Source organism: Somniosus microcephalus, chromosome 29, assembly GCF_052327205.1.
Source record: "Somniosus microcephalus isolate GS21.2 chromosome 29, FLI_Smic_1.0, whole genome shotgun sequence".
Taxonomy (NCBI): Eukaryota; Metazoa; Chordata; class Chondrichthyes; order Squaliformes; family Somniosidae; genus Somniosus; species Somniosus microcephalus.
In genome coordinates, this window is record NC_141015.1 from 33,741,207 (window position 1) to 33,763,518 (window position 22,312).

The 22,312-nt window shown below is 49.0% G+C and overlaps 1 protein-coding gene across 17 annotated transcripts in view; it reads left to right on the forward strand.

Moving 5' to 3' along the window:
• zmiz1a (zinc finger, MIZ-type containing 1a) overlaps positions 1-22,312 on the forward strand; it is a 527,531-nt gene that overhangs the window by 474,708 nt on the left and 30,511 nt on the right. For 14 of the 17 annotated variants that reach the window (XM_085970560.1, XM_085970554.1, XM_085970552.1 and 11 more), the window contains 10 exons: positions 780-894; positions 3,914-4,134; positions 5,428-5,626; positions 7,259-7,537; positions 9,375-9,557; positions 9,699-9,773; positions 12,808-12,858; positions 14,093-14,264; positions 17,546-17,726; positions 22,097-22,307. In XM_085970560.1, coding sequence (XP_085826686.1) covers positions 780-894; positions 3,914-4,134; positions 5,428-5,626; positions 7,259-7,537; positions 9,375-9,557; positions 9,699-9,773; positions 12,808-12,858; positions 14,093-14,264; positions 17,546-17,726; positions 22,097-22,307 — 1,687 coding nt within the window. The remainder of the gene's footprint in view (positions 1-779; positions 895-3,913; positions 4,135-5,427; positions 5,627-7,258; positions 7,538-9,374; positions 9,558-9,698; positions 9,774-12,807; positions 12,859-14,092; positions 14,265-17,545; positions 17,727-22,096; positions 22,308-22,312) is intronic. The other 3 variants (XM_085970550.1, XM_085970553.1, XM_085970551.1) reach the window with 3 other exon arrangements.

The following is a 22,312-nucleotide window of genomic DNA, read 5'->3' on the forward strand; positions in this document are numbered from 1 at the left end:
GGACTGAGCAGGCCAATTAAGGGAAAGCCGGTTACAGGTGACGTCAGCGAGTGACGTTTCATCTGTCAAGAGCTTTTGACAGATAAAATGTCAGCGTTTGACGGCTCTGTGAAGCTGTCAAACACTGACAATCTGTCCTCTAAGTTGGACCCTTCCACTCAGGCTCAGTTGGAGATCTCTCCTGAGCAGAAACCAGAAGGCTGCAGCTTTTGACAGTTCAGCGGCCATTCTGCTTTCTGTGCCGGTGAGCTGAGGGACTCCCGAGACCAGAAGGGATGACGCCTCCACTTCAAAAATACTTCATTGGCTGTAAAGCGCTTTGAGACGTCCGGTGGTCATGAAAGGTGCTATATAAATGCAAGTCTTTTCTTTCTTTCTGCCATTCAACATACCGTGAAGATTGCCATGGGAGATCATGCGTCGGTCCATCAAACTTTGAAGTTTCCAAAGTATTTAGAAAAGCGGGGAAGAAAGCCAGTCATTTCCTACTGTTTATTTTTAACCTGCATTGCCTGGCCTCTCCCTCGGGGTAAGAGTGAGGGATTTCCAAGCATCTGCCAATGTGCAGAAACTGTCCTCAGCAATGAATCCCCAGTTGACCTAGGGCCCAATATGGGCTCAGCACCGCTTGTTCAAACCACTTAGGACATCCGTTCATTTTAAGGACCGTTTGTGAGGAAGTTCAGAATTCTGATCCTGTGGTAAGATTGTCGAGAATGGTTTACAGGGCTGAGCGAACAAGATTATCCTGTGGTAATTGCTTTCTCTCTTTCATGCAGTGATGGGTCATTCACCTACGACGCTGTCCCTTGGCAACAAAACACGAGTCAACCACCAGGGTCGTTGTCTGTAGTTACGACAGTGTGGGGAGTCACAAACACATCACAAAGCCAGGTAGTGTCAGTTCTATAATGTATCTCTGCTGTTAATTTAAAGTGTGGATTTAAATTGTTTTCATTTCCCACAAAATCAGACAATCTTGCCCGCAGGTAATAAATAAAACTACATTTGTCTTATATAGCAACTGTTTGCAATGCAGTTGCATTAATTAGTGGCAGACCAGAACCTCAAACCAGCTGAAAACCAACCACCAAACTCCACCAATGGCTCAGTTGGTAAATGCGGACCAGAACCTCAAACCAGCTGAAAACCAACCACCAAACTCCACCAATGGCTCAGTTGGTAAATGCGGACCAGAACCTCAAACCAGCTGAAAACCAACCACCAAACTCCACCAATGGCTCAGTTGGTAAATGCGGACCAGAACCTCAAACCAGCTGAAAACCAACCACCAAACTCCACCAATGGATCAGTTTGTAAATGCGGACCAGAACCTCAAACCAGCTGAAAACCAACCACCAAACTCCACCAATGGCTCAGTTGGTAAATGCAGACTAAGCCATATAGACCAAGAAGGTCTCGAGCTTGGTCTTCCTCTGTGCCGAGTTAGCTAAGCTCCGTCAGGGTGGCAGTAAGGGACGCAACAATTGGTTTCAGTGCCCGTGAAAACCAGCCAAGGTTCCCGCTACATCCAATGACCCCCTTTATTGCAAAATAAGCGCCTGCGGATGTTGGGTGAGGACAGGGTCAAGCTGAGCGGTGCGGTTGAATAGCCTGCCAACGCTTATTCTATCAACGCATACATGAAGAATGGCCACTTGAGCGAGGTTCTGGAGGGTGTCACCCACTGACACAAACCCCAACAAGACTGAAATAGGAGTCTGGGTCATTGAAAACAATAGCAAGGGAGCGATGTTGAATTTGTACGAGAAATTTGTCAGACCGCATTGCAGTGCATGTGTAGTGGCCACTCCCATTATAGGAAGGACATTTAAGACATGGAAAAGGTACAGCTAAGATTCACTAGGATGATACCAGGAATTAAGAAAAGAGGGTCAAAAAATAATCTTTTCCTCCACTGGAACAGAGAAGGCTAATGGAGATTTTCAAAATTGAGATGTTTTGAGAGTGAGGATCATTTGCTCTTGTTTCGAATTGGATTATCACTAGAAGAATGAAGTTCAAAGAAAACTTTTCACACACAGGGTTATTAGAAGTAGAATGCTTCACCACAAATGTCTATTGAGGTGTAACGTCAGTATAAAGGGTATTGTATGAGTATTTGAAAAGGAAGAGTATAAAATGAAACAGGAGAAGGGCTGGGGAAATGGGATCAGAGTCGATAGTTCCAGTTGAAGAACCAGCGTAGGCACGATGGGCTGACTAGCCTTCTGTAATTCCTTTGATCCTGTAAGTCTGTGCCTACAGGACAGGCGGGGGACAAAATGCTTCAACTCCCAGTCACAGATCTGTCCCAAGAGCAGCTCGCCACTTCAACTCCCTTGAAGGAATGTGGCCTGTCATGATCCAAGCTGCTATGTAAGGTATTGCGACAACTCCAGACGGGAAGAAAAAAAGCTGACGTTGGGTCAGGACTAGACAGACTAGATGCAGGAAGGATGTTCCCGATGGCGGGGGAGTCCAGAACCAGGGGTCACAGTCTAAGGATAAGGGGTAAGCCATTTAGGACTGAGATGAGGAGGAATTTCTTCACCCAGAGAGTGGTGAACCTGTGGAATTCTCTACCACAGAAGGCAGTTGAGGCCAATTCATTAACTATATTCAAGAAAGAGTTAGATATATTTCTTAAGGCTAAAGGGATGAAGGGATATGGGGAGAAAGCAGGAACAGGGTACTGAATTTGGATGATCAGCCATGATCTCATTGAATGGCGGAGCAGGCTCGAGGGGCCGAATGGCCTACTCCTGCTCCTATCTTCTATGTTTCTACCCAATGGCACCAGCAGCTCGAAAGAACGGTGCCTAATGATCAGGCGGTTCTTTTGGTGGGAGATGATTGGTGAGCTGTCTGCAATGGGTGAGATGATTGGCGCGCTGTCTGCAATGGGCGAGATGATTGGTGAGCTGTCTGCAATGGGCGAGATGATTGGCGCGCTGTCTGCAATGGGCGAGATGATTGGTGAGCTGTCTGCAATGGGTGAGATGATTGGCGCGCTGTCTGCAGTGGGCGAGATGATTGGTGAGCTGTCTGCAATGGGCGAGATGATTGGCGCGCTGTCTGCATTGGGCGAGATGATTGGTGAGCTGTCTGCAATGGGCGAGATGATTGGCGCGCTGTCTGCAATGGACGAGATGATTGGCGCGCTGTCTGCAATGGACGAGATGATTGGCGCGCTGTCTGCAATGGGCGAGATGATTGGCGCGCTGTCTGCAGTGGGCGAGATGATTGGCGCGCTGTCTGCAGTGGGCGAGATGATTGGTGAGCTGTCTGCAATGGGCGAGATGATTGGTGCGCTGTCTGCAATGGACGAGATGATTGGCGCGCTGTCTGCAGTGGGCGAGATGATCGGTGAGCTGTCTGCAATGGGCGAGATTGCTAATTTAAAAGAGAAGGCTGAAATGATTGCAGTGCAAATGGCACAGGAGTTAGATCGTGGAGCCTCGCGGTGAAGCTGAGGGGGCATTACAGTACGGAGTAGGTGCTCCCGTCTACATGAACAGTCTTGCACGGAATCTGATGCGGCCCTGCCTCATCGAATCATAGAAATTTACGGCGCAGAAGGACACCATTCGGCCCATCGTGTCTGTGCCGGCTGAAAAAGAGCTCTCCAGCCTAATCCCACTTTCCAGCTCTTGGTCCGTAGCCCTGCAGGTTACAGCACTTCAGGTGCATATCCAAGTACTTTTTAAATGTGATGAGGGTTTCTGCCTCTACCACCCTTTCAGGCAGTGAGTTCCAGACCCCCACCACCCTCTGGGTGAAATAATTTCTCCTCAACTCCCCTCTAATCCTTCTACCAATTACTTTAAATCTCTGCCCCCCCCCGGCTATTGACCTCACTTCATTTTCCAGTACCTCCTTAATGCATTTTACATTCTTTCCCTGCAAGCAGGTGCTGGGAAATCCGATGGCAAATGCAAGCAACCCCATGACTCCAGGAGGCAACCCAATGGGTTCTGGGATGTCGGCCAACAATCCCGGGATAAACTCGCCTCAGTTTGCCAGTCAGCAGCAGCAGTTCTCGGCGGGCAAGGGCGGCTCCAACCAAGCGTACTTGCAGCAGGGCATGTATGGTCGACCGAACTACCCTGGAAGTGGCAACTTTGGGAGCAGGTAAAGCGCACTGCTGCTGGTATATTTTAATGCAAGGGAAACTACTTCTAGGATTCTCAAGGAACAGACACTGAGCTGGCAAAGCTCCAAAGCAAATGGTCCTTATTCAATTCAGATGGGATGGCCAATAAATAATTCAGTAGATGACACTGGGAGGATTTGTACTTGTGTTTCTCAACATCCCCAGCTTGAATCATTTTCACACATTCCCAGTGCTCCTTTTTTGACCTCCTCCTATTTTTACTCGGGCATTTTGGTGAAAGCGCTCCCCTGTTCTTCCCAACAATTTATCAGCTTCTTTGTCCATCTGGCCGGATAACCTTCTCTGGCCAAGAGGCCGACGCATGGCCATCTCCCAGGCCGCCATTCCTGCTCCTGGACCTGGCAGGCAAGGTGTGCCAGGAGCCTCCTTGGCACGACTCGTCCCTTCCCTCTACAAGAAGCTGCCAAAGTCTTCACTCACGGCTTCCACAGGTATAGAGCTGAGCTGCACCGGTTCCGAACTCGAATTTGTTATTAAAACAACTCTCTTCCCTGCCCCTCTCCCCAAGCAATGTACCATTTTTTAGCCAAGGGGGCAAGGGGGCAACCTGCATGTAACCAGACCCTGGAAAGTGCACAGTCTGTTCTGATTCTTCGCACCCACCTTCCAAGGACGAGGCTGATCTTCACTCACCACCTCCTCAAATATGTGGGGAACCTGGAGCACTAACCTCTGCTCTTTCACCTTGTGCATAGCATGGTGCATCCCCAACACATTGCATGACCACCCTGCAATGTTCACACATTCTAAGGGAGATTGATAGGGTAGATGCTGAAAGGTTGTTTCCCCTGGCTGGAGAGTCTAGAACGAGGGGTGGTCATAGTCACAGGATAAGGGGTCGGCCATTTAGGACTGAGATGAGGAGGAATTTCTTCACTCTTTTGAATTCTCTACCCCAGAGGGCTGTGGATACTCAGTCATTGAGTATATTCAAGGCTGAGATCGATAGATTTGTGGACTCTAGGGGAATTGAGGGATATGGAGATCAGGCGGGAAAGTGGAGTTGAGGTCAAAGATTAGCCATGATCTTATTGAATGGCAGAGCAGGCTCAAGGGGTCGTATGGCCCACTCCTGCTCCTAATTCTTATGTTCTTTAGTAATGAGGCTTGTGCCAGATCTCTCATCCCTTTGAAACTGCGGAAAGAAGTGTAACTATAAATGTGTCGAATGACTTCAATTCTGCTTTATTTTTGCTGTTAAGAGGAATGATGACCTAATTGGACGTTGTTTGTTTTCTCCTCTCTCCCAGTTACCCTGGTGGCCCCAACGCTCCCGGCTCCATGGGGATCCCACCGCACAGCAGGCCGCCGACAGACTTTACCCAGCCGGCAGCTGCAGCGGCGGCGGCGGCGGTTGCTGCCGCGGCGGCGACGGCAACAGCGACGGCAACTGCTACGGTGGCTGCCCTGCAAGAGAAGCAGAACCAGGAGATGAGCCAGTACGGACCGGTAAGGCGCCGTCTTCATTGAAAGAGGCCAGCTCTTGTTTACAGCTCGTAGATCCCTTAGATGAGTGCCTGAAAGGTCGTGGTACAGCAATGTGTTGCCAAGGAGGTGCCTTGGCTGCTTGAGGTTGCAGCTGTGGTTGGGCTAAAGAAAGAAAGATTTGCATTTACAGGAAACTCTCTTTTAACCGGCACCTAAATATCCAGAAACCTCTCTTAACAGGCAAAATTCAGGAGTAGGTTCAGGTAATTTTGACTATATATTAGTGGCCGTGTAACCGGGTTTCCTGGATCTGTGGCCGTGTAACCGGGGTTCCTGCGCCTGTGGCCATGTAACCGGGGTTCCTGGATCTGTGGCCGTGTAACCGGGGTTCCTGCGCCTGTGGCCATGTAACCGGGGTTCCTGGACCTGTGGCCGTGTAACCGGGGTTCCTGCGCCTGTGGCCGTGCAACAGGGACTCCTGGATCTGTGGCCGTGTAACCAGGACTCCTGCGCAAGTGCCGTGTAACTGGGGTTCCTGGACCTGTGGCCGTGTAACCGGGGTTCCTGCGCCTGTGGCCATGTAACTGGGGTTCCTGCGCCTGTGGCCATGTAACCGGGGTTCCTGGACCTGTGGCTGTGTAACCGGGGTTCCTGCGCCTGTGGCCGTGCAACAGGGACTCCTGGATCTGTGGCCGTGTAACCAGGACTCCTGCGCAAGTGCCGTGTAACCGGGGCTCCTGCACCTGTGGCCGTGTACGGGGCTCTCGTACCTTGGTAAGTATACCTCTCTGTAATCCGGACTTTTTGATCAACCGGCACCACGCCGGTCCCGTCGGTGCCGGATATAAAAAGAGTTTCCTGTATATAGCTCCTTTCACGACCTCAGGACATCCCATAAGCACTTTACAGCCAATGAAGTACTTTTGAAGTATAGTCACTTCAGGAGAAACTTCTTTACCCAGAGAGTGGTTAGAATGTGGAACTCGCTACCACAGTGAGTGGTTGAGTCGAATAGCATAGATAAGAACGTAAGGGAGGGGGGAATAGAAGGATATGCTGATAGGGTGAGATGAAGAGGGGTGGGAGGAGGCTCATGTGGAGCATAAACACCAGCATAGACCTGTTGGGCCAAATGGCCTGTTCTGTGATGTAAATACTTTGTAATACTGTTGTAATGTAGGAAACGCGGCAGCCAAATTGTGCACAGCAAGCTCCCACAAACAGCAATGAGATAAATCACTAGATAATCTGATTTTTTTTGTGATATTGAAGGATAAATATTGGTCAGGACATTGGGGAGAACTCCCCTGCTTGTCTTTAAATAGTAGCCCTGGGATCTTTTACGTCCACCTGAGAGCAGATGGGGCCTCGGTTTAATGTCTCATCCAAAAGACGGCACCTCTGACAGTGCAGCACCCCCTCAGCATTGCACTAAGAGTGCCAGCCCAGATTTTTGTGCTCAAGTCCCCTGGAGCGGGATTTGAACCCACAACCTTCTGACTCGGAGGCGAGAGAGTGCTGCCCACTGAGCTATGGCTGACACGGGTTAGATTGCAGCTTGTACATCAGTTCTAACTGAGTATTTCCCCTCCCCCTGCCCCCCCCGCATTTCTTTTTAAAGCTCCTTTCTCAAGGTTTGTTCATCTATTCCAGATGGGTCCAGCACAGGCCTACAACAGTCAGTTCATGAACCAACAGGGTGCACGGGGCCCTTCTTCCATGCAAGGCAGCATGAACCCAGGAGGGATGGGCGGTGGAATGACCCCATCCAGCATGAGTGGGCAACCGATGCCAATCAACCAGCCCAGACCGCCAGGGATGAACCCGGTGTTTGCATCCCACAGCCAGCGAGTGGCGCAGCAGGGGTACCCAGGCCCAAGACCATCACAGCAGATGCCTATGCAGGGAGTCAAAAGGCCATATCCAGGCGAGGTGAGCAGAACTAAGGTACAGATCTGGTGAGTAACAGGCATCTGAGTGTGCACCAGTCAGCAGTGATGCAGTATTTCAGAACACCACTGACAGATGAAGCAAATTAAATGCTCTTGCATTCATTAATGTTTAACAATACGTGCATCATTTAGTGTGACCTTTTCAATCATTAAAATGTTCCAGATCTTGGTTTCATTTTGACTCTGAGAACAACTTTTCGATATTCCTGTTTTTTCTTCTCTTTCTACCCCCCTTTCTCTGCCGGAAGGGCTTACTGTTGTGAGGCTACAGTTTCCCAGCAGCCCTTGTACCTCATCCAAGTGACCATTTTTCAGATGTGAGACAGACAGCGAGGCTCCGATTTTAATGGGGGATGGGGGGGTGGGGGCGGTTGGGTAGGGTGTGGGTGCACGCGAGCCCCAATTTGGCAGGTGTACCCGGCGAATCCGGGAATGTGGAGGCCTGTTTTGGATGTATTTTTAATATCTTGTCCACCCCATTCTCTGAGTGTGTCAGCGGGCTGCTCGCCCTTTTATGGGAACAGTAGTGTAGTGGTGATGTCACTGGACTAGTAATCCAGAGACCTGGACTAATGATCCGGAGACAAGAGTTGAAATCCCACCCACGGCAGCTGGGGAATTTAAATAACAACAGAAAATGCTGGAAAAACTCAGCAGGCCTGGCAACATCCGTGGAGAGAGAAATAGAGTCAACGTTTCAGGTCGAAACCCTTCGTCAGGGCTGAGAAAAAAACACAGGAAATGAAACAGATTAAAAGGCCAGTTTGGGGGCTGGGAAATGGGGATGAGAGAACAAGAGAGAAGTGAAGAGACATTAAGAGGTATTCAAAACCAGACGAGATGGTGATAGGACTAGTGGAGAGACAAAAGACGGCTCTAGATTAGGTGTGAAATGCGCTGGTAGAATGGGAGACAGCTGCCATGTGGGAGAGAAAAAAAGGGGGAAGGGCACAAAACAAAAGTGTGGATAAAAAATATATATAAAAATGTAATAGGGGCCGAGGTTATGATCTGAAATTGTTGAACTCGATATTGAGTCCGGAAGGCTGTAAAGTGCCTAATCGGAAGATGAGGTGCTGTTCCTCGAGCTTACGCTGGGTTTCCGTGGAACAATGCAAGAGCCCGAGTACGGTGAGGTCTGAGTGGGGATGGGGCGGTGAATTAAAATGACAGGCGACCGGAAGCTCGGGGTCACCCTTACGGACTGACCGGAGGTGTTCCGCCAAGCGGAAATCCAGAGACCTGGACTAATGACCCGGAGACAAGAGTTCAAATCCCACCCACGGCAGCTGGGGAATTTAAATTCAGTTAAATAAATCTGGAATAAAAAAGTTAGTGTCAGTAACGGTGAGCATAAAACTACCGGATTATCGTAAAAACCCATCTGGCTCACTCATGTCCTTTAGGGAAGGAAATCTGCCGTCCTTACCCGGTCTGGCCGATATGTGACTCCCGACCCACAGCAATGACTCTTAACTGCCCTCTGAAATGGCCGAGCGAACCACTCGAGGGCAATTAGGGATGGGCAGTAAATGCCGGCCTTGCCAGCGACGCCCACATCCCGTGAATGAATTTTTTTTTAAAGCGCTTGCCTCCATTCGGACCTCACCTACCTGATTAAATTTAGGAGCTTACGAGGCATTCCGACGCTGTACACTGGGCAGCCGGCCTCGAAACGACCTCGCGTCTGCGCCGCTGTGCCGCAGGATCTTCTCCAATCGGATTTAAACAGCCACGTCTCCGTTAATGCTGACTTAATGTCGAGGACCTCTCGTGACGACGATGAATAGAGTTATTGTATTTTTGCGTTTTTGCAGGCAAGTTATGCAGCACAGCAGTACGGACCAAGCAGCCAGTTCGCCAGTCAGCCTGGTCAATATCCCACAGCCAACCCCCAAAGGCCCATCACATCACCCAGTTACCCTGGTCAGAGAATGCCTGGCCAGCAGAACACGGGCCAGTACCCCCCGCCTCCAGTCAACATGGCTCAGTATTACAAGGTAAATGCACGATTTGCTGACTAGTATTTGGCTTATCTCGGTGTTTGATCTGGAGCGCCTCTTACCTAGATGAGTTGAATTAACCGCTGACCGCTATTTTCTTGTTTCGCAACCCCCCCTCCCCTTCCCTAATTCCAACAGGCAGAACAATTCAATGGACAGAGCAACAGTTTTGCTGGAAGTGGGTACACCTACAGTCAAAGCAGTCTGAATGGGGTAAGTTCTCGATGGAGGATAGGTTCTCCTCCATCACTTGTTACGCGGCTTCTGAAGTTCAGCAACGTGCCTAACACTCTAGTAGTTGCAATTTCTTTTGCCTCTTTCAAAACGGGAGGGTGTTTCTCGCTGCTTAATTTCTGTAGAGCTTATGGCACAGCAGTCTGAGGGGTGGGGTGCGCTGATGATAACCCGGTAAATGGCGCAGGTTCAGACGGAGCATCATGTTTTCATTCTTTGCACGTCACTGACGGCCAAAGGTTAGATTGCCCGCGCAAATTCTTTAATTGGCCAAACACTTTAGCAGGACAGGCTCCCCAACTTTTACAGCCAGTATCATCCAGGGGCAGTAGCTGGTGGTGTGGGTGGGGGCTGCAATTGGCCTCAGCAACCCCTCCCCCGGATTAGGGAGGAGGCAATATCAGTCGGGATTACCCACCCCCCCCCCCCCCCCGCCCCGCTTGCTGTTGAATGGTTCTTGCTGGAAGGCTCACTGGAGTGGACAGCAGGTGAGGACAGGATTGCAATATCCCCATCAGTCACGGCGAGCCTTTGCAGGCCCTGATTTTAACTCCTCCTGCCCATAGGGGGAGCTGTTCCAATGAGGGGAAGGACGTAACCCCCCCCCCCCCCCCTATTATCCCACTGCTTTCCCGCCAGGTCCCAATATTAACCTGAGCAGCACACCCGAAGGAAGGCAGACACGGGGTCCTTTAAATATGCAGATGAGGTACCGGTCTGGTGATTTTAGTCCGAGGCCTGAGCAGGGACGGCTTTCCCGTGAGGCCAATTCCATCGGGAGAGGGACCGTGGGCCAAAAGAGGCCCAGGCAACTTTTTATTTTACTTTAGGTTTCCTTATGGGGGCCAGGATGGGCAGGAGTGCTCTTCAGGGACCCCATAAGCTGTGGGCCTCCCTTACACTGGGATTTCCCCCTGCTGATTGCACCCCCCCCCCCCTTACCTGACGGCCAGTGACCAACCCTGCAGATCTCAGGCTGCCTGCGATCTTCCTCTCCCGCCAAGTTAGTGCATCTGGCCGGGTTCGGGGGGGGGGAGGGTTCTGCAAAAGTTAGGGTAACGAGGTCGAACCAGGCCTCCACATTCCCGGATTCCCCGGGTGCGCCTCCCAAATCGGGGCTCGCGCGCACCCGCACCAACCGCCCCCACCCCATTAAAATCGGAGCCTCACTGCCTGTCTCACGTCTGGAAAAAATGCTCACTTGGATGAGGTACAAGGGCTGCTGGGAAACAGTAAGCCCTTCCGGCAGAGAAAGGGGGTTGAAAACTATAACGGGTGAGCGTTGGGTGGGTGCTGGGAATGTCATCTTCGCTAAAGGTTAAAGGTTTTTTCCCCCCCTTTGTTTTGTTAGAAGCTATTGAGAGTATTTTTCCTGCAGCGTAACACGACTTCCTTTCAAAACATTTGTTACAAGAACAGTTGGAAGGTCGTCTAAAGTGCAAAAACAGCTGGAAAATGCTCAACCTCCTGTTCTTTTTTTTTTTTGCGCATCTGGTGCACTCTGACTTGCCATTTTTCTAGCGCCTACAAGAATTTTACAAGATCAATTTCCAACGTCTCTCCTTGATTTTTCGCCCTAAACCGGACAGACGGACGGTCCAATTCACCTGGGATATTCCCAATTGGAATTTTGATGAAGGATTGCGAAATGCTGGCCACTGAAAATTGCAGTAAACAGCAAGCTGTGTCAGTCCAGCCTCTCTCTCTCTTCCCCCCATTCTTTGTAGGTCCCATCACACATCACCACGACTCCCATTTAAAAGCATGTGACGTGCATATAAATGATACCAGTCGTGATGGTTCAAACTCACTATTTCTTTCCTCATTGCGGTTTGATTTTTTTTTTGGTCTGGTAGGGTTGCATGTTCACATGAGAGAGACCTAACAGTTTTCTATGAATGCAATCTTGAGAATATTTTGAGCCCTTGCATGTTTCTGTGAGCATCTCATTGCATCACTTGGGGACGTATTTGTCCCGCGGTTTGTGAAAAGGTGCAGGTAGGTACAAAGTGTCTCTGTCCTGGTTATATTTCTTGTAATATTTCCTACTGATCACTGTTGATGGTGTTTTATTTTTTTATTTTTAAAGTTTTTTGCATGCTGTTGCTGCATCTGTCTTCTGGCATGTTTCATTCATTAATAGCTAATACTTTACTGGAGTTCCACTGTGGGGACCAACCTTGTAAACGAACTCATCACTTAACTGGGCGTCACTGTCCTCCAGTGATTTAGACAAGGGCTTTGAATGATTGTGAAATCAGAAACGAACTGTAAACCAATCGAGAGGGGAAGGATAGAATTGAAAGAGGGGACAGATAAAGTTGTATCTGTTCCATAATGTTGGTCTTTCATCTTTAATTGCACTGTATATGTTGGACGTTTATTCCCAGATATGTGTCATTGGTAATAAAATTGTCTTTGTTTGTGCTTAGTTCACAGTATTTTGGACATTTATTTGGGTCTAGTTGAGTTACTGGTACTTTTTGCACCACTGCTAAAATTCTCTGAATTTAATCCTTTCCTTCTATCTTGGTGGGCCCCATAGTTCAGATGCCAGATTCATAGTCATCCCTTTTTCAATTGACGCACAGTTTACTCTTTGCACCCAATTCCAGCATTTCTGGTTTCCAAACTCCCACATTTTTTTTACTGCCCAGCAAAGGCCACACCCTTTGGAAAGTAAACCAAACTTCCAATAGCACAATTCTAAAAACAACTCTCTCTCTGACTTAATATGTGAGAATGCACCAATGACTGTAAGCTCTTGGCAGAACAACCCGTTGGGCCTCCCTGACGCTATATGGTTATCGGTGCCTTCTCAGTGCTGCGACATATATTTCTACAGGTTATGTCACATACAGAAAGCAATGCTTTTGCTTTTAACTATGGAATAACAATGTTGAGCTAGCAAATTTTTACAGTACAGTAAAACTGCCAATTCTGTTTTTCATTACTAATCAACACAATAATTGGAAACGTCCGATCCTCTTCTGATCGCTGACTGCCTGAGTAGTGTCCTCTCTGTCTCTCCATCACAAATGCTGGGAGTGGAAAAGAAACCAAAGTAAGATTACATTGTTCTTACTGATTCTACTCCACACATAAAAAAATACATTGCTAAAAAAAAAACAAGCATTTTTTTTGTTAATTAAGCAAATTGACAGCTGATATCTGTTCAGTTACATAGCTGACATTTTACAAGACCACAGAGTATCTGAATACTAATATCTCCAGGGGAATGTAATGAAAGTTGTCTTCTCAGATGTGAAGCTTTTAAAAAAAAAAGAGTTGGGACATGTATGTTGAAGGGCCAAAGGTCGAGTAGAGTAGGGACGACCATGAGGGAAATCAAGAGGTCGCAACTAGGGGTCGGGTTTCAGAGGTTTGAAGACTGTACAAGAAAGGGAAGATTAAGGGAGGCAAGGAGTTCCACGCTTCAGCGATCATGGGAAAGAGTGAGTTGGAGTCGGAGATGGTGCAACAAGTCTCGAGGATGTAGTGAGGAGGAAGAGCTGGTAGGACAGCATGTCTGGAGCTTAGGAGGAACAAACAAAAGAAAAGTTCAGCAAGACGGAGAGAAGTGAAGAAATAAAAAAAACGTGCTACCTAAGGGATCGTGCAATAATGTGAGACATTCAGTCAGTTTAAAAATGATTGCTTTTTAAATAGAAAAAAAATGTCTTTAATCTCCTTTCCCCTCCATATGTCACGAAGATGAAACTGTTCAGCTGAGACAAAGCCTAAACACTTCTGGTTATCTGGAAATTGCACGGTCAATACAGAAATAGTTCAAATCCAATTTTTGAGAGATGCCAACTGCCCGTTTGAATCTGTTCATCGCACTGTCCTGTGGCCAGGCAGTGGGACTTTTCTCAGTCTGAAATGTTTCTTCATTGCAGCTGGCAGGTTATAAGAGGAATGTGATTAATGGGGATGGGCCCCTTTCATAACAGATTGTGTTATTAGCTACCAGTTGGTTCCCAGTGTATGTAGGTCAGTTCTGATGGCTTTTGTTCACAGGGAGAGGGTTCTCTATGATAAAGGGATGGTTTAATTTCCACCAGATTGCCCCAACTACAGTAGCTTTCTCTGAAAAGTGAATAAAAATCGACCGTTGACAAGATTTTTGGAAACGGTGCAAAAATTCTACCATAGTTTCAGTGGATTTAAAAGTTGTTAACTTCAGCATGATACAGTAACTGAGGAATGTAGAATCACCATGGATCTGATGCATGACAGTGCACATGATTTCTGGGCAGTAGTCAGTACAGTCATCCTGATTTTCTTCTTTCTTTTAGCCTCCAAGGTCTGTGGCAAGTTATCCTCATTCTCCTGTACCTGGAAATCCCACTCCGCCTATGACTCCAGGAAGCAGTATCCCACCATACCTGTCTCCTAACCAGGATGTGAAGCCGCCATTCCCACCTGATATCAAACCCAATCTCAGCTCCTTGCCGCCACCACCTCCAAGTGAGTTGGATGACAAAAGTGAAATGTTCTTTTTTTTTTAAACTGGGACCGTGATGTGATGAAACACAGGATCCAACTCTTCAAATCTCCACTTCTTGCTCTGTGGGCCTTGTATAAATGTAACGATCAACTGCTCCTTGTGCTTCAGTACATGACAGGGTCGTAAATACTGCTCGATTATGCTTCGCCCACAAGAGTGGCCGAGGACCATTGCAGACGCTTGGAAGGTAGAGTTTCCCGCAGCGGGTACCCCAATCTCCCGCAGTCACTTTGGCCGAAGAAACCCGGGAGGAACAGTGGAAACGGCCCTTTCCGCCTTTTCTCCAGAGTTTCCGCTGGAGTTACGACGAGCAGGAGAATGCCCCCCCAGAGATTACTGGCGTTGATCTCGGGAGTTTTCCCCTCGGAACACGAGTAGGCCATTGGGCCTGTTGTTGTTTGTAAGCCATGCCGCCTGTATCTCTTTATTCCCAGTTCCAAATCTTTTCTCCATTTTCCTTAATATCCTAAATTCCCAAGTAAGTTTCAATCACCTTTTGAACCCCTCGCTTGACTTGGCATCTATGCGGGGGGGTGAATTTCCTTGAGGCTTCTCTCACTGTAGGTGGGGCCTCCACGGAAGAAGCCCCGAAGAAATGCATCCACGGTGATCTTCCTGGGCAGTGCATTCCACACTCTCACCTCCCTTTGTGTGAAGGCGTGTTTGCTTTCACAGAATCACAGAAACCCCACAGTGCAGATAGAAGCCATTTCGGCCCATCGAGCCTGCACCGACACATATCCCACCCGATCCCCGTAACCCCTACACCAACACATATCCTACCCTATCCCCGTAACCCCACGTATTTAATCCCCCTAACACTAAGGGTCAATTTATCATAGCCAATCAACCTAACCCGCACATCTTTGGACTGTGGGAGGAAACCGGAGCACCCGGAGGAAACCCACGCAAACACGGGGAGAATGTGCAAACTCCACACAGACAGTCGCCCGAGGCCGGATTCGAACCCGGGTCCCTGGCGCTGTGAGGCAACAGTGCTAACCACGATGCCACCGTGCTGGCTTAGCTCCAATTTTAAGGTTATGCTCTGTGTCAGTGTGTGAATTGGGGAGCATCTGAGAGTGCACAGGAAAGACATGAAGTTATAATAGAAAGGTGCCCATAAATCGGACGGCAAATCTGATAGATAGGTTTCAATTTGGGTTTCAGCACGCTCGGTTCCCTTGCACACTTTCTTTCACCTCGTGCTAAAATGGCCTTTTGGTTAACAAGTCCTCCTCGCTTGAGTTCATGAGTTTCACATTCCACGAATGTGCTGAACAGTCTGGTCTGTCTGGCCTTGGTGTCAGTTGAATGGGAAGGAGAAATGAATGGCAGTCATTGCAAAGTGGCTGGCGTTCTGTTCTGCCGGAGTCCTGGCTTATAAAGTGTAGAGGTTTTTTTTTTAACACTGTGAAATGACACTGTACAATATTGTCATATGAACGGTTAAAATGTTTGTATCCAGTTCCTCCTTCCATATTGTACACTGAGTTATAATTATTGCAATGCTGAACAGAAGTCAAGGAGGTGTTAATTAACCCATTCAGAGCGTTCAGCATATTGACCCTTTCTGTCTGGGCATTTGTGCAGCCCTATATCTGTATAGGTTTAAAATGACACAGGCAACGCACTTACATTATCCAAAAACAGTGTTCCCTATTTCTCTTTTTATTAAGTGAATTTCCTTTCTTTTCTCCCAAAATGTAATGAAGGTAAATCCTTCATTTTACTGTAAAATGAGACCGTGCAATGGGACTAGAGACCATGGGGGAAAAATTGGGTGAGTAGCGCCACCTGTTAGCGCCTAAAGAGGCAGGCAGTGGCTGTAGCGCCACTGGCTGCGCCTCCACCAATATTCAGCAGGGGCGCTAACGGTGGCGTTAGCCATTTGCGCTGCGCCGCCGCCGATGACGTCATCGGTGTGCGCAGCGCCCCGTTCGCGATATTTGGTAGCGAACGCCGCAGTTGCGCCGTTCGCTACCCGCGCCCGGTTCACGGGGGCCTTACTGTGCCGGCAGCGGCGCAAGTTAAGGTGGAGGTGCGGGGCGGCCGCCTTTTTTGGCGGCCGCCTGCCAGCAACTCTGTCCACGGCCTCCTGACACCCCCCCCCCCCCCCCGCGGCATTGCCGATTGTTTCCCGAGAGCCCGGCACTTCTCCTTGGTGCCGGGCTCGTTTGCCGGCACTCGCGATCGGGGCTCGCGCAGTTGCAGGCCCCTCCCCCTTAACAATGGGAGGAAGGCCTGCAGTACCGCAGCGTGCGCTGCGGCACGTTGCACTGTGATATTCAGTTTCAGCGCCCTAAGAGGGACGCGGAGCGCCTCGAGCCTCGCCCCGTGTCCCTCGAGGGGCAATGGAACTGAATATCTGACGATCGCTGAAGCCTCGAACGCTGCGCTAAATCCTGCGCTCAGGTGACTTTTGTGCCACTTTGGCGCCCCAACCCAATTTCTAGGCCCATAAATCTAAACTGGTGAAAAATAAAACAGAAACCAGAACAAACTGCTTTACGCAAAGAGTGACAGACTGCTGGAACGATTTTCCAGGCAGACTAGGAGTGATGTGGTGTTCTGGGGCATTTAAAGCACAGTTGGATGGGAGGATGAGAATATTTCAGGGATAACCTTCAGTGGGCCCTGCTGTCTTTATGCACCCTTGACTTGTGTTCAGCATTGCGATAATTATAACTCAGCGTACAATATTGCAGATTTTACACAATATCCGTTCACTCCTCAACGGGGTTAAAATGTTGTTTTAAATTAGTGGGGTTATTTTCATAGCATATTTTTCCAATCTGAAACGTTCACGAGTGGTTCTTTTAAACTTCCCTCTGTTTAACTGCAACCAGAGATCTGCTCAGGGGCTTGACTTGCATACAGGAGGCTTGTGGATTCCCCCCAGGGGCTGCCTGTCAACCAAACCAAGCGATCGGGTGACGTTTGTCAGTTCTTAACCATGTAGAAGCGAGGTTTCTTCTCTCTGGGATGAGGTTGGGAGGAAGAGGGAGGAAAAAGACATCCTTTTCCGCCTTTGCCAGCTTAAGTTCTACCTCCTGCAGGCCACTCGTGGAGTAGACTTAGTGGCAGTGCCGATGAGTTTCATGGCCCAGGCTTGTTCCACTCTCCCAGCTCGGAGAAGACGTACAGCGGCAAGCCGTCTGCGGGTGGGAAGGAGAGAATTGTTCCGTTGATGTGAAACTCTTGTGATGATCATGAAAACTACATTTTTACTGTACTGCAGATGCTAAAGGGAAAGTTGACACTTTCTCTCCCTCTTTGGTCTCAGCCAACGATGAGCTCCGGCTGACGTTCCCGGTGAGAGACGGCGTCGTGTTGGAGCCCTTCCGGCTGGAGCACAACCTGGCCGTCAGCAACCACGTCTTCCACCTGCGGCAGTCTGTGCACCAGACATTAATGTGGAGGTAAGAGCAAAGAGGCGCCTCGGGCACGATCTGGTTTTGAAGTTTCATTGCTATTGTTTTCTAAGCAAACGCAGCAACCAGTTTGCGCACAGCAAGATCCCACGAATAGCAATGGGATAAAGGACCGGTGAGACTGTTCTAGTGATGTTGGTTTAGGGGTAAGTGTTGGCCAGGACACCGGGACGAACTCCCCTGCACTGTTTCCCCCTAATTATTTTTTGGGGGGTCCCTCTCACGGGCTGCGCAGCCCATTGAAAATTTCACGCATGCGCGAAATCTCCCACTGAAAAACCGCTGATCGGCCTGCGCAGGAGCTCCAGGCGGCCGCGCAGTTCAGCAGGGACGTTGCTCCCCTGCACTACTTCCGACAGTGCCGTGGGTTCTTCGACATCCATCCGAACAGGCAGGTGGGGGTCTCGGTTTAACGTCTCGTCCGAATGGCAGCGCCTCCAACAATGCTGCACTCCCTCAGCTCTGCACTGAACTGTCAGCCTAGATGGTGTGTTCAGGTCCTGGAGTGGGGTTTGAACCTGCAACCTCCTGCTCCGAGGTAAGAGTGCTACTGCTGAGCCAGGGCAGGCATTGGAGCAATACTAGATGTCCAGTCCAGGCTTTATTATCTCATTTCAGACAATATGAAAACACTGGAGTTTTTGTGTTCTAGGGCCTATGATGCTGAAATTAAACTATGAGATTCTAGCTTACGATTGTCTGAAATTCTTTTGCTATTTTAGCGGAGGCATTTGCCCATATATTTTAAACGGAGTGAATATTGCCAGGACGATGCCGCGCATGCGTGTGACGTCGGTCATGCCTGGTCCGAGTGTTAATGCGTTGCTGTGTTGAAGCACTGTGCATTGTTGAGTTCTGCACTTAGCCAGGTAGAGAACTTCAGAAGAGAAGTTAGCGCAGTACTGTCAGTCCATCACATTACACTTCTTCATTAATTGTACCGGAGATTAGCACATCTACTGAATTATTGGAGCAAAGCATTTCGGATAGATGTGTTCTCTGTTCATACACTGGTATCTCATAGCGGAATTTTGTATAGCTAATATTCGTGCGAGTCTAATATAGGACTGGCCTCTCAAAACAATGTCATAGTTCCTAGCCTGTCAAACCAATCAAGACTTTTCCACATTTTGAGGTTGATCCTGCACTCCCAAGGGAGGACTTGTCAAACCTTGGCACTACAGTGTTGTACCCTGATCTTAGAATTGCACTCTCGCCAAGTGAAGGCTCCCCACCAAGAGCACAGGATTGCTGAATAAACCCTTATCTATAAACTTGTACAGTGCAAATAGAGCAGCGCTGATCCAGTTAAAGATTGTAATCTAGAGTAGCTTGCTCCTGAGGGGCACTGTTGGTCCTGGGCCTGAAATGACATGTTTAATGCTTCCGTGGTGAACTTGTGTTCATGGCTGTATACCGCACCATTGATGTCTGACTTGGTGCAGCCATCCCGATGGCGGTTCGACTCGCGCTGCCAAATACCTGTTTCCGCCCCTGCTGCTAGATTGTCGGCTCCTGCTGTGCAGAGACTGAGGCTGCAAATCGGAGACGCGACCAAAATTGCTGGGAACTGAGCAGGCATTTACCGTAGCATTCAGGCATTACAGAATGCTGCCGTACAGAGGGATCTGGGGGTCCGTGTACATGACTCACAAAAAGTTAGCGTGCAGGTACAGCAAGTAATTAGGAAGGCAAATGAAGTGTTGGCCTTTATTGCAAAGGGAATGGAGTATAAAAGTAGGGAAGTCTTGCTACAACTGTACAGGGTGTTGGTGAGACCACACCTGGAGTACTGCGTACAGTTTTGCTCTCATTTAAGGAAGGATATACTTGCATTGAAGGCAGTTCAGAGAAGGTTCACGAGGTTGATTCCGGAGATGAAGGGGTTGTCTTATGAAGAAAGGTTGAGCAGGTTGGGCCTATACACATTGGAGTTTAGAAGAATGAGAGGGGATCTTATTGAAACATATAAGATTCTGAGGGGGCTCGACAGGGTAGATGCTGAGAGGATGTTTCCCCTGGTGGGGGAATCTAGAACGAGGGGGCACAGTTTCAGAATAAGGGGTCGCCCTTTTAAATCGGAAATGAGGAGGAATTTCTTCTCTCAGAGGGTCGTGAATCTGTGGAATTCTCTTCCCCAGAGAGCTGTGGAGGCTGGGTCATTGAATATATTTAAGGTGGAGATAGACAGATTTTTGAACAATAAGGGAGTCGAGGGTTATGGGGAGCGGGCAGGGAAGTGGAGTTGAGGCCAAGATCAGATCAGCCATGATCTCATTGAATGGCGGGGCAGGCTCGAGGGGCCAAGTGACCGACTCCTGCTCCTACGTCTTATGTTCAGCAGGGTGGTTGTGTTCAATCCCCACTGCACAATTGTCGCATCTCCAATCTGCCCAATTAATTCAAAGGCTGGGACCTAGGGTAAAATGAGAGGCCCCTTCAACATCTGGTTACGGGGAGTGCCACAGCATGTCCTCGAGAGCTGGTTTTAATGAAATGTTGGTGTTGACAGCAGGCATGGGATTCTCTGTACTCGTGTGTACCATGGTAACGAGATCCCGCACTTTCAAGGGTTCTCCGAGTTGCCATCAGGTCTCCGCCAATGTTCCCATTGAGCTGCGCGGCCGCGCAGCGGTCTGGAGGTCCCGCGCAGCCGGCTCACCGGCTTTTAAATGGAAAAACCGCCCGTGCGTGCGCGCAGATTTGAATGGGCCATGCAGCCTGTTAAAGGGGCTACACACCCAAAAGAAAATGAGAGGGAACATTGGTCTCCACTTACCTCTTGATGGCGGGGTTGCTTTCAGGAACAGCAGCACCAACATAAACGGGGAACGCAGCACTTAGAAGTTGTGGCTCTCCAGTGTAATGCTGTAGGACCCCATATATCCAACACTAATGTCCATATATCCAATACCAAAGCACCAAAACAGGAAGGGTAGCTTTTAGTCTGATGTCCTGTTCTGGCCAACACTGTAAGTGGGATTGTGTTTCTGAACCAGTTTTGCTCATTAAATCTACAGCAGGAAGACTCTCATTGACTGATTGATTCCTGGGAAGAGAGTGTTGTCCTATGAGGAGAGACTGAGTAGATTGGGCCTATACTCTCTGGAGTTTAGAAGAATGAGAGGTGATCTCATTGAAACATATAAGATTCTGAGGGGGATTGACAGGGTAGAGGCTGAGAGGTTGTTTCCCCTGGCTGGAGAGTCTAGAACTAGCGGGGGCATAGTCTCAGGATAAAGGGTCGGCCATTTAAGACCGAGATGAGGAGGAATTTCTTCACTCAGAGGGTTGTGAATATTTGGAATTCTCTGCCCCAGAGGACTGTGGAGGCTGAACTGTTGAGTATATTCAAAGCTGAGGTAGATAGAATTTTGGACTCCAGGGGAATCAAGGGATATGGAGATAAACAAGAAAGTGGAGTTGAGGTTGAAGATCAGCCATGATCTTATTGAATGGCGGAGCAGGCTTGAGGGGCCATATGGCCGACTCCTGCTCCTAATTCTTATGTTCTTATTGACCATGGGGAAGAGGAAGGAATTCCTCCCATTCTCTGTTATCCCCTTTCTTATGCTCACAGGGATCAAGGCACATTAAATAGTACTTGCACAGGTCAGACTGATGGCTCATGGAGTTTATCTAGTCAGTAGCTGAGGCAGAGAGTCCTGGAAGCATACAGGACCAATCCCCAGTCTGCGTTGAGTTAGCTGATTGCAGCCAGGGTGTTAGTCAGGGTTCAACCATTGGCCTCAACGACCCTGGCTTGGGCAAGAGAAGATTGACTGTTCCCCTGCTTTTACACTCACCATCCAGAGGCCCCTGCTGGTTGTTGGGCAGGATTGGACTCCACTGTGATGTCTCCATGGTCACATACTGACCACGCTGAACAATGGGCATCTGAGCAATATACTGGCATCTGTGGGATTCGGGAAGGAGTTAAAGGCTTCGGGAAAGGTCGGGACAGAAATGGTGAAAATAAGAAGCTGGTCACCTTACAGCGACTGCAGACAGCGATGCTCCAGTTTCCTTCGAAACACAAGTGTCACTCCACAGATGGTGGAGGTGTTGAAGGAAGCTGGAGGGTCTTGTGTGGATGATCTATTTCAGCAAGCTACAAACACAATGGACTCGTGTATTGGTTCCAACGCAAGGGGGAGTGGCAGCTGTCAGGGCTGGGCACAGTGTCCGCTCCGGCTGCTTCAGTGGAACCACTTGGGTTGAGTCTCTATGGAGGAAAGGCAACCAGATTGCAATGCAAGTCTTTGCGCTGAACTTATACGGCTTTGGCCCAACATTTTGTGTTACCAGTGCTCGCACGCACAGCCTCTGTAGTGAAAATGAACTGCAATCTATTACAGGTCTGACCTGGAGCTTCAGTTTAAATGTTACCACCATGAAGACCGGCAGATGAACACAAATTGGCCGGCGTCTGTCCAGGTCAGTGTGAATGCAACACCCCTCACCATCGAGCGAGGTGACAACAAGACTTCTCACAAGCCCTTGCATCTGAAGCATGTCTGTCAACCAGGAAGGAACACCATCCAGATCACCGTCACTGCTTGCTGCTGTGTAAG